This window comes from Leucoraja erinacea, chromosome 1 (assembly GCF_028641065.1).
Source record: "Leucoraja erinacea ecotype New England chromosome 1, Leri_hhj_1, whole genome shotgun sequence".
In the NCBI taxonomy this organism is placed as follows: domain Eukaryota; kingdom Metazoa; phylum Chordata; class Chondrichthyes; order Rajiformes; family Rajidae; genus Leucoraja; species Leucoraja erinaceus.
Window position 1 is genome coordinate 134,949,814 of NC_073377.1, and position 12,594 is coordinate 134,962,407.

General features: G+C 43.8%; 1 protein-coding gene across 1 annotated transcript in view; it reads right to left on the bottom strand.

Annotated features, from left to right (window-relative positions):
* Positions 1-12,594, bottom strand: part of LOC129702119 (polycomb group RING finger protein 3) — a 138,028-nt gene that overhangs the window by 37,247 nt on the left and 88,187 nt on the right. Inside the window, exon 6 of the mRNA XM_055643700.1 lies at positions 6,071-6,181. Coding sequence (XP_055499675.1) covers positions 6,071-6,181 — 111 coding nt within the window. The remainder of the gene's footprint in view (positions 1-6,070; positions 6,182-12,594) is intronic.

Genomic DNA, 12,594 nt, shown 5'->3' on the forward strand with positions numbered 1-12,594 from the left:
CCCCCTATCTTGGTATCATCTGCATACTTACTAATCCAATTTACCACACCTTCATCCAGATCATTGATGTACATGACAAACAACAAAGGACCCAACACAGATCCCTGAGGCACCCCATTAGTCACCTGCCTCCAACCCGACAAACAGCCATCCACCATTACCCTCTGGCGTCTCCCATTCAGCCACCGTTGAATCCATCTTGCTACTCCTGCATTTATACCCAACAGTTGAACCTTCTTAACCAACCTTCCATGAGGAACCTTGTCAAAGGCCTTACTGAAGTCCATGTATACAACATCCACTGCTTTACTCTCATCAATTTCCCGAGTAACCTCTTCAAAAAATTCAAGAAGATTAGTTAAACATGACCTTCCAGGCACAAATCCATGTTGACTGTTCCTAATCAGACCCTGTTTATCCAGATGCTTATATATATTATCTTTAAGTATCCTTTCCATTAATTTGCCCACCACTGAAGTCAAACTAACAGGTCTATAATTGCTAGGTTTACTCTTAGAACCCTTTTTAAACAATGGAACAACATGCGCAGTACGCCAATCCTCGGGGACTATTCCCGTTTCTAATGACATTTGAAATATTTCTGTCAAAGCCCCGGCTATTTCTACACTTGATCAATGGCAGAGTGGGAACAAGGGCTCCTCCAGCTCTACTCATGATCTTATGTAGTCAGAGGACTGGAGACTGAATAAATATCCTTACTTGTTCCACTGAAGCTGATATTGCAACATTTAATACAATTTTAGTGGCCATTAGGAGGCTTTTAGATGCACGGATATGCAGGGAATGGAGAGATATGGGTCCCATGCAGGCAGAGGAGATTAGTTGAACTTGGGATCATGTACAGCACAAACATTGTGGGTCAAAGGACCTGCTCCTGTGCTCTACTGTATTATGTTCTACATATTAGCATGTTCAATAAATTTACATCCAACATTTAAAATCACTTCTTTTGAAGCAAATTATAATTTTGTTGCGAAGGGAATTGGAATCGTTACTGCTTGAAAGCTCGCTCTTACTAAAATACATTTTTAATTCAGAGAAGGTAATTGCAAGGCTGATATTGCATTATCTATATTACTAAATCTCTGAACTTGACTGCTTTTGGCCGACTGTGCTGCGATTTCCGAGAGAACGCCATCACCTACGGCCGTCATTTTTGGCCACCTCGCTCAGAGCCCCCCTCCGCCTTGTGAGTGCGGGGGATTTTTTCCGTCGATGAAAAATGAGAGAGATATTAATGTTTTTACAAAATTCCCCATTCTCTCTGCTGCCCCCACTGGCAGCAGGGGGAGAGACTATAAAACCAGGAAGTGTCGTGCTTCACTCAGTCTCTGCCAGACCAGGAAGCGAGAGAATCACTGGTCTCTGAGCTGCGAATAACATTGAACGCACGTCTACTCCATGATGAGTCCCCTCGATGCGGCTGTAAAGTGGCTGCAGCCCTTTTTAAAAAGTTTGTTTTCACAAAATGAATTTTGGTTGTCGGGTGTCTACAGTCCAATTGTTTGCCTCGCCTCTTTTAACAAGTTTGTGTTCACAAAATGAATTTTGGTTGTCGGGTGTCTGCAGCCCAATTGTTTGCCTTGGCTTGGCTTTTAAAATCGTTGCAACAGTTGGATGCCTGCCCAAGCATCCATACGGCCCACAATGTCTATACTAGCCCTCTGGAAACCAGTAGCTTCAGTCCGCAACACCCATACTAGCGCAACAGACAGCCCCCCCACTGGCGAGCAGTATTGGAATTGGTGGAGAGATGGAATATTGCGTTGGTGACCAGCCCTCCTGTGTGATGCTGGGACCCAATGGGTCCCTCTTAGTCTGGTAATTAATATTCCTATTTGGGGTAGGAATTGTCAAAGCTCCAACAATCAAAAATCAGTGGCGCTCATTTGATATTGTGCACCCTGAGACACGGGAGGGGAATCAACCTCAGCACTTTACTAAATTATGAATATTGTCAACATTTATACTTAAGGCATTTTATCCCGATGTAAACCAAATTGGCTAATTTAATATCAAAGGCTGAAACCTCTTATTAACAACATTACATTTTGAGCGCTTGTCAGATCAGCTGACTTCAAGATGCAGTTGGTATGTGAGGTTGCTAGTCAGATAGTTGAGATAGCATGAGACAGAGTGTAAAGCTGATATCCTTGGCCTACATTCAGGTGTGCGCACACTGATTCTGAGTTCTGGCTGAATCCCACCATGGATGCTGGAGCATTTACTTTCAAATTAAATTAAGGATTTGTATCTGTAATGGTTTAATAAATGTCATGGGGTCATAGAGAGATGGAGTCACAGAGAATGTCGTCCAGGAGAAACCTGTCATCTTACCTGGTCCAACCTATAGGTTTTCTTAACTGTGTGACTCCTCTTGTGGCTGGCATTGCAACAAGCTTTTCCCTTTGAGAATAGGGAAGATTCAAACAAGAGGACATGACTTCAGAATTAAGGGACAGAAGTTTAGGGGTAATATGAGGGGGAACTTCTTTACGCAGAGAGTGGTGGCGGTGTGGAATGAGCTCCCAGTGGAAGTGGTGGAGGCAGGTTCATTGGTATCATTTAAAAATAAATTGGATAGGCATATGGATGAGAAGGGAATGGAGGGTTATGGTACGAGTGCAGGCAGGTGGGACTAAGGGGAAAAAAAAATTTTCGGCATGGACTTGTAGGGCCGAGATGGCCTGTTTCCGTGCTGTAATTGTTATATGGTTAAGTGAAGCACGAGTCTCCATATGGGTTGAACTATTCCATCGTTTAAGAAACAGTTAGACAGGTACATGGATAGGACAGGTTTGGAGGGATATGGAGCAAGCGCAGGCAAGTGGGACTAGTGTAGCTGAAACATAGTTGGCTGGTGCAGGCAAGTTGGGCCGAAAGGCCTGTTTCCACACCGTCTCGCTCTATGTCTCTATTCCTCTATTATCTCATCAACGGTTAGACATAACGTTTGGCATTTTGAATTTTCAAGTGACTGCCAGGTTTTCATTACAGCACGACTTGGCTTAGAATAGCTTCCTGGACATGGTTTGTGCAAGGGATGTCCGTGCTGAAGCAATGAGCCCCTGTACAGTTTCTGGTTGGTGTCAGCGGTTTAGGAAACACACAAACATAGAGAAAATCTTCCTTTTCTCAAAACGCTCAAGCTCTGTCCACAAGGGCCAGCTAGAACTTTTGATTGCCAGTCATTTAAACTCGCCTTCACTTTCCCATCCTATCTGAGGCCACATGGAGGAACAGCACCTCATATACCTCTTGGCTAGTTTACAAACCAACAGTGAGAACACTGAATTCTCCAATTGCAGGGATCCCCCTCATCTACCCAGCTCCCTCCCTTCCCCCTCCACACAACCTTTCTTTCCAACCCGCCACCCCGTCATTCCCATCCTTCACCTGCTCCATGCGCTTAACTCCCATCCCTCCGTGATCCACATGCCCCCTCCTGTTCCCTTCCACCCCTCCCCCTGACTCGACATTGCACTTCCCACCTTCCTTATCAGATTTCACATCTCCCCTTATCCCTACCAGCCCAGATTATCATCTCCATCCTTCTTAACCCACATGACACATCTGGCAATCAATTTCTCCTCACCTGGGTGCACCTAGCACTAGCCCCACTCCTTCCCCTCACCTTGTTCTACCAGCAATCTCACCTCGACTTGAATCTGTCTGAGAAAGGGTCCTGACTTCAAACATCTTCTGCCCATTTCCCTTCGCAGATGCTGCCTGAGCCACTGAGTTCCACCAGCACTTTGAGAGATTACCTGTCACACACTGATCATGCTCTGACCAAAGATAGACACACAAACTCAGCGGGACAGGTAGCATCTCTGGAGAGAAGGAATGGGTGATGATTCGGGTCGAGACCCTTCTTCAGACTGGCAACATACTCTGAGTGGGGCTATTTAAAGGTTGAACAAGTTAGGGCTTTATTCTTTGGAGCGCAGAAGGTTAAGGGGGGGACTTAATAGGGGACTTTAAAATGATGAGAGGGATAGACAGAGTTGACGTGGATAAGCTTTTTCCACTGAGAGGAGGGAAGATGCAAATAAGGGGACATGACTTGAGAATTAAGGGACAGAAGTTTAGGGGTAACATGAGGGGGAACTTCTTTACTCAGAGAGTGGTGGCTGTGTGGAATGAGCTTCCAGTGAAGGTGGTGGAGGCAGGTTCGTTTTTATCATTTAAAAATAAATTGGATAGTTATATGGACGAGAAAGGAATGGAGGGTTATGGTCTGAGCGCAGGTATATGGGACTAGGGGAGAATACGTGTTCGGCACAGACTAGAAGGGTCGAGATGGCCTGTTTCCGTGCTGTAATTGTTATATGGTTATATATGGTTATTTACAATATATATTAATGATTTAGATGAAAGGATTAAAAGTAACATTAGCAAATTTGCAGATGACACAATGTGGCAGTGTGACAAAGTGGCAAAGTGCAGGTGGCAATGTGAACTGTGAGGAGGATGCCATGATGATGCAGGGTGACTTGGACAGGTTGGGTGAGTGGGCAGATGCATGGCAGATGCAGTTTCATGTGGATAAATGTGAGGTTATCAATTTTGGTGGCAAAAACAGGAAAGCAGATTAGTATCTGAATGGTGTCAAGTTGGGATCTGGGGGGTCCTTGTTCATCAGTCACTGAAAGTAAGCATGCAGGTACAGCAGGCAGTGAAGAAAGCAAATGGCATGTTGGCCTACATAACAAGAGGAGTTGAGTACAGGAGCAAAGAGGTCCTCCTGCAGTTGTACAGGGCCCTAGTGAGAAACACCTGGAGTATTGTGTGCAATTTTGGTCTCCAGATTTGAGGAAGGACATTCTTGCTATTGAGGGAGTGCGGCGTAGGTTCACCAGATTAATTCCCAGTATGGCAGACTGCCATATGTTGACAGAATGGAGCAGCTGGGCTTGTTTACTCTGGAATTTAGAAGGATGAGAGGATCTTATTATAACATATAAGATTATATGGGTTTGGACACCCTAGAGGCAGGGAACATGTTTCCGATGTTGGGAGAGTCCAGAACCAGGGGCCACAGTTTAAGAATAAGGGGTAAACCATTTAGAACGGAGATGAGGAAAAGCTTTTTCACACAGAGAGTTGTGAATCTGTGGAATTCTCTGCCTCAGAAGGCAGTGGAGGCCAATTCTCTGGAGGCTTTCAAGAGAAAGTTAGATAGAGCTCTTAAAGACAGAGGAGTGAAGGGATATTGTGAGAAGGCAGGCACTGGTTATTGATAAGGGATGATCAGCCATGATCACAATGAATGGCGGTGCTGGCTCGAAGGGCCGAATGGCCTACTCCTGCACCTATTGTCTATTATCTATTGACCAATTTGTATTAAACCTCGGCAGTTTGGGCTATACACCAGTGGCTAAATGGTGTAAACCCGTTCACACAACTTTCAGCCCACATATAAAGATGCCCAGTCCATCACTTCAGGCTTGAATTCTGACAGTAATTAGAGGGAGGCCATTCTCTAGCCGTGGGAATAGTCTAGCAGTAGCATTACACAATGAAACATAATCACAGCAAATTAAAACTAATCGATAAACAGAATATATTTGTTCAAAATCTGAAATAAAACAAAACTGAAATGGAACAGAATTTTCCTGCATTTTCTGTTTTACATCAAAAACTATTGATGTAAAACAGAAAATGCTAGTTTTATTTAAATATATAAACTAGCGATTTGAAAGCTGGCCTATCAGAAACTAACTCCACGACTTACCCTCAGAATCTCCCATTGCAGTTTACAAGACAGAAACTATTGAGCTGACTCAAAATATTTTTTGAGGCTTCACAATAATTCCAACACTTATTGAACTCATCCAATCGAGACATTTGGCCATCTATTACCTCTGGCGAGAAGGTTCTCTCACAGTCTCATTAGTCCTCCATACCCAACAGGCATGCATTAAAGTTCAGTCCAGAACAACATGCTGCCCTGACACACAATCAGCACAGGCTAAATTAAGTTTAAAAGCAGGATAGTATGTTTGAGCAAGAACTTCCATGAGTGCAAAAAAAGAAAGGGACTAACCGTCATGGAGTGAATCGAACAGTTGTTTAGCTGTGCACGTCTCACCTTTCACCTCTCCGGGCATTTCAAGGCCAAGTTTCTGATAAAAGTCTTTTTGCTTTTTTAACTCCGCTGTAAATAACAAACGGTCTCGATTTAACCAATTGTGGGTACACAATATTACAAGATCAACATTTTGCTTTATCTCTAAATGTCCGGATTCCTGGAACTGGACTAATGAAACATATAATTCGCGAGTTTATAATGTCCACAGAACCTATTCCATGACACAAAAACAATTTGGAGTGATTAAAAAAATTGCAGCTGATCATACAAAAGACTTCCAAAACATCAGTGGTCTGGTAGCAGGTGAAAGACTGAAGATAGGCACAAATGGTTGGAGGAACTCAGCGGGTCAGGCGGCATCTCTGGAGAAAAGGAAGAGAGAAAGAGGTGATGTTTGAGGTGGACACAACTTCATCACACTGCCATCAGTTGGATGTCAGTTTCATCAGGTGAAAGACTGATCCCTGCCTGTGACTGACTACAGGTACGGTTCTTCTGCATGTAGGACACACACCACAGTAGTGGGAGATTCAAGAAAATGACATCCTTAAAATTTCAGCATTCAGTTCTTTTCTGCACTCACACCTGCTTTTAACTCTGGATGTTGTTCTAATCATCTGCTTATCAAATCCCCCCCCCCTTCTCACGTGTCCGGGCTTTGTCCTGCCTCTCTCCTCTCTCTCAGCTTCCCCTCCCCATCCCTACAAGCAGTCTGAATAAGGGTCCCAACCTGAAATGTCACCTATCCATGTTCTTCAGAGGATTTGCCTGACCCGCTGAATTAGTCCAGTACATTGTGTGCTCTGTGCCCTTTAGTGTGGATTATCATTTGCAGTTTCTTGTTTCTACATAAGGTGTAGTTAATGGCAGGATCCTTAACCCTTGAGTGTAAGAGTACAAGTCACATTGCAGGTTTATAGGACTTTGGTCGGGCCGCATTTGGACTATTGCGTGCTGTTCTGATCACCCCATTACAGGAAGGATGTGGAGGTTTTGGAGAGGGTGCAGAGGAGGTTTATCAGATTGATTCTTGGATTGGAGGGTATTAGCTATAGAGAGAGTTTGGACAGGCTTGGGTTATTTTCTCTAGAATGTCAGAGGCTGAGGGGAGACCTGATAGAAGGAAATAAAATGATGAGAGGCATAGATAGGTAGGAAGTCCGAGCATTTTTCCTAGGTTGGAAATATCCAACATTAGAGGACATACTTTAAGGTCAAGCCATTTAGGTACAAGACATTGGTGAGACCACATTTAGAGTATTGTGTTCAATTTTGTTCAGGAAAGACGTTGTTAAGATGCAAAGGGTGCAGAGATTTACGAGGATGTTGCCAGAGCTGTAGGGAGAGGTTGTGCAGGCTAGGACTTTATTCCATGAAGCACAGGAGGATGAGATCACGAGAGGAATAGATAGGGTAAATGGACACAGTCTAAAGAACCAGAGGACATAGGTTTAAGGTGAGGGGAGAAAGATTTAATGGGAACCCGAGGGGCAACTTTGTTTTTACACGAAGAGTGGTAGGTATATGGAACAAGAGACATCAAGGGATAGACAGAAAGGGAAAGTAGGTGGGGTAGCGTTGCTGGTTAGAGAGCAGATTGACGCAATAGAAAGGAAGGACATTAGCTTTGAGGATGTGGAATCGATATGGGTAGAGCTGCGAAACACTAAGGGGCAGAAAACGCTAATGGGAGTTGTGTACAGACCACCTAACAGTAGCAGTGGAGTTGGGGATGGCATCAAACAGGAAATTAGAAAACCGTGCAACAAAGGTAAAACAGTTATAATGGGTGACTTCAATCTACATATAGATTGGGTGAATCAAATTGGCAGGGGTGCTGAGGAAGAGGATTTCTTGGAATGTATGCGGGATAGTTTTTTCTAAATCAACATGTAGAGGAACCAACGAGAGAGCAGGCTATTCTAGACTGGGTATTGAGTAATGAAGAAGGGTTAGTTAGCAGTCTTGTTGTGCGCGGCCCCTTGGGCAAGGGTGACCATAATATGGTTGAATTCTTCATTAGGATGGAGAGTGACATCGTTAATTCAGAAACAAGGGTCCTGAACTTAAAGAAAGGAAACTTTGAGGGTATGAGACGTGAATTGGCCAAGATAGACTGGCGATTGATTCTTAATGGGTTGACGGTGGATATGCAATGGAAGGCATTTAAAGACTGCGTGGATGAACTACAACAATTGTTCATCCCAGTTTGGCAAAAGAATAAATCAGGGAAGGTAGTGCATCCGTGGATAACAAGGGAAATCAGGGATAGTATCAAAACAAAAGATAAAGCGTACAAATTAGCCAGAAAAAGCAGCCTATCAGAGGACTGGGAGAAATTCAGAGACCAGCAGAGGAGGACAAAGGGCTTAATTAGGAAAGGGAAAATAGATTATGAAAGAAAACTGGCAGGGAACATAAAAACTGACTGCAAAAGCTTTTATAGATATGTGAAGAGAAAAAGATTAGTTAAAACAAATGTAGGTCCCTTGCAGTCAGAAACGGGTGAATTGATCATGGGGAACAAGGACATGGCAGACCAATTGAATAACAACTTTGGTTCTGTCTTCACTGAGGAAGACATAAATAATCTGCTGGAAAAAGCAGGGGTCCGGTGGTCAAATGAGATGGAGGAACTGAGTGAAATCCAGGTTAGCCGGGAAGTGGTGTTAGGTAAATTGAATGGATTAAAGGCCGATAAATCCCCAGGGCCAGATAGGCTGCATCCCAGAGTAATTAAGGAAGTAGCCCCAGAAATAGTGGATGCATTAGTGATCATTTTTCAAAACTCTTTAGATTCTGGAGTAGTTCCTGAGGATTGGAGGGTAGCTAATGTAACACCACTTTTTAAAAAGGGAGGGAGAGAGAAAACGGGGATTTACAGACCAGTTAGTCTAACGTTGGTAGTGGGGAAACTGCTAGAATCAGTTATTAAAGATGGGATAGCAGCACATTTGTAAAGTGGTGAAATCATTGGACAAAGTCAGCATGGATTTATGAAGGGTAAATCATGTCTGACGAATCTTATAAAATTTTTTGAGGATGTAACTAGTAGAGTGGATAAGGGAGAACCAGTGGATGTGTTATATCTGGACTTTCAGAAGGCTTTCGACAAGGTCCCACATAAGAGATTAGTATACAAACTTAAAACACACGGTATTGGGGGTTCAGTATTGATGTGGATAGAGAACTGGCTGGCAGACAGGAAGCAAAGAGTAGGAGTAAACGGGTCCTTTTCACAATGGCAGGCAGTGACTAGTGGTGTACCACAAGGCTCAGTTCTGGGACCCCAGCTATTTACGATATATATTAATGATTTGGACGAGGGAATTGAATGCAACATCTCCAAGTTTGCGGATGACACGAAGCTGGGGGGCAGTGTTAGCTGTGAGGAGGATGCTAGGAGGCTGCAAGGTGACTTGGATAGGCTGGGTGAGTGGGCAAATGCATGGCAGATATAATGTGGATAAATGTGAGGTGATCCACTTTGGTGGCAAAAACAGGAAAGTAGATTATTATCTGAATGGTGGCCGATTAGGAAAGGGGGAGATGCAACGAGACCTGGGTGTCATGGTACACCAGTCATTAAAAGTAGGCATGCAGGTCCAGCAGGCAGTGAAGAAGGCGAATGGTGTGTTAGCATTCATAGCAAAAGGATTTGAGTATAGGAGCAGGGAGGTTCTACTGCAGTTGTACAGGGTCTTGTTGAGACCACACCTGGAGTATTGCGTACAGTTTTGGTCTCCTAATCTGAGGAAAGACATTCTTGCCATAGAGGGAGTACAGAGAAGGTTCACCAGACTGATTCCTCAGGACTTTCATATGAAGAAAGACTGGATAGACTCAGTTTGTACTCGCTAGAATTTAGAAGATTGAGGGGGGATCTTATAGAAACGTACACAATTCTTAAGGGGTTGGACAGGCTAGATGCAGGAAGATTGTTCCCGATGTGCAGTTTAAGGATAAAGGGGAAATCTTTTAGGACCGAGATGAGGAAAAAAAATTTCACACAGAGTGGTGAATCTCTGGAATTCTCTCCCACAGAGGGTAGTTGAGGCCAGTTCATTGGCTATATTTAAGAGGTAGTTAGATATGGCCCTTGTGGCTAAAGGGATCAGGGGGTATGGAGAGAAGGCAGGAACAGGATACTGAGTTGGATGATCAGCCAAGATCATATTGAATGGCGGTGCAGGCTCGAAGGGCCGAATGGCCTACTCCTGCACCTATTTTCTATGTTTCTATGTAAGAGGAGGTAGGTGAGGCAGGTTAAAAACATTTGGACAGGCACATTGAAAGGATAGGTTTACCAGAATGATGTATAGGGCTATGTTGTTTAGGGCTCTGGTGAGACCACATCTGGAATATTGTGTACAGTTTTGGTCTCCTAATTTGAAGAAGGACATCCTTGTGATTGAAGCAGTGCAACGTACGTTCACGAGATTGATCCCTGGGATGGCGGGACTGTCATATGAGGAAAGATTGAAATGACTAAGCTTGTATTCACTGGAGTTTAGAAGGATGAGGGGGATCTTATAGAAACATAAAATGATAAAAGGACTGGACAATGTTGGGTGAGTCCAGAACCAGGGGCCACAGTCTTAGAATAAAGGGGAGGTCATTTAAGACTGAGGAGAGAAAAATAAATGTCACCCAGAGAGTTGTGAATTTATGGAATTCCCTGCCACGGGGGCAGTGGAGGCCAAGTCACTTGATGGATTTAAGAGAGAGTTAGATAGAGCTCTAGGGGCTAGTGGAGTCAAGGGATATGGGGAGAAGGCATTGATAGGGGATGATCAGCCATGATCACAATGAATGGCGGTGCTGGCTCAAAGGGCTGAATGGCCTCCTCCTGCACCTATTTTCTATTTTTCTATGTTTAGTAGGATATGGATCAAACGCAGGCAGGTGGACTAGTAGATGGAGCATGGGCAAGTTGGGCCGAAGGGCCTGTTTCCACGCTGTTTGACTCTATGTCAGAGGGGGGTTGTTTAAAGAGGATGTGTGGGGCACATTTGTCTACACAGAGAGTGGTGAGTGCCTGGAAGGCAGTGCTCGGGGAGGTGGTGAAGGCAGATACAATCGTGGCATTTAGGAATCTTTAGATTAGCACATGCATCTGCAGGGAATGGGGGGATATGGTGCACATACAGGCAGGAGGGATGAGTATAATTTGGTACAGACATTGTGGGTGGAAAGCCTGTTGCCGTCCTATACTGTTCTATGTATTCCCGACTGTCATAAGTACATCACATTGAGAAGACGTAGTCAGCATTTCACACGGACAATTCATTTCTGAGAGTTTAATTCTCAATTCCCTAAGTAATGAATGATAACTAGGGCATGGTTACCAAGTAGGTAGGGATGAATTGGAGGTGACTCAATCACATGATTTATTTTTCTTTCTCAAAATAACTTTGAAATGACCCCAGTAAGCACAAGATTTGCATTGTAATGAAATATGTATTCTTATAGTTTTTTTCCTTATCTCTAGCGTTTTCAGTTTAATACAAAAAGTTGGATTCCTGAATGTATGATGAATAAAAACACAAGGTTTTATATCTATATAGTGATGCACCTGGAAAAGGAAAGGAAAAATGTCTCGTGAAAACGAGATCAGGAATTACACGCCACATTTCTGGAAAATAACTCCAATTTGCCGGAAGGAAAATACTCTACATCTGTCAAAGCACATAGTTCCTCAGATGATCTCATTGTTATTTCATTCCAAGTTCTCACGGCTGACTGGAATGCGGTACTGCTTTACAGTGTTACCTCCTAGGGGAAACTAGGAGCTGAAGACAAGCCAGCCGAATGCAAATTGTAAGTCATCGACTGTACAGCTCAGAAATGGGCTCTTTGGCCCACCACATGCTGATTGTTTTACCCAGCTGCACTAATCCCATTTATCTGAACTTCCCTTACATGACCGTGTGCCCTTCAGCAGCATGCTTCAGATATCAACCACTCTCCCTGTTAAAAAAAACTTTCGCCACAAATCCCCTCTAAAACTCTTTCCTCTCACCTTCCACCCATGCCCTTGTGTTTTTTCATATCACCAAGTGCCATGGAATACTTCAGGTTTATGTTCATGGTTTAATTTAATGACAAATGCTGGCTTCAAACATAGAACAGTACAGCAACGGAACAGGCCCTTGGCCCCACAATGTCTGTGCCAAACGCGATGCCAAGAAAAACTCATAATCCACATCCCTCTATTCCCTGCATACCCATGTACCTATCTAAAAGCCTCTTAAACACCCCTATTGTATGTGCCTCCGCCACCCCTGGCAGCATGTTTGAGGCACTCACGCTGTAAAAAAAAATTACCCCGCACATCTCCTTTAAACTTTGCCCCCTCAGAAAGCTATGCCCTCTGGGATTTGATATTTCCATCCTGGGGAAAAGGCTCTGACTGTTTACCCTGTCTATGTCTCAGTCTATTGCAGTGTCTGATCAGGGTATTACAAAAGGCAGCAGTT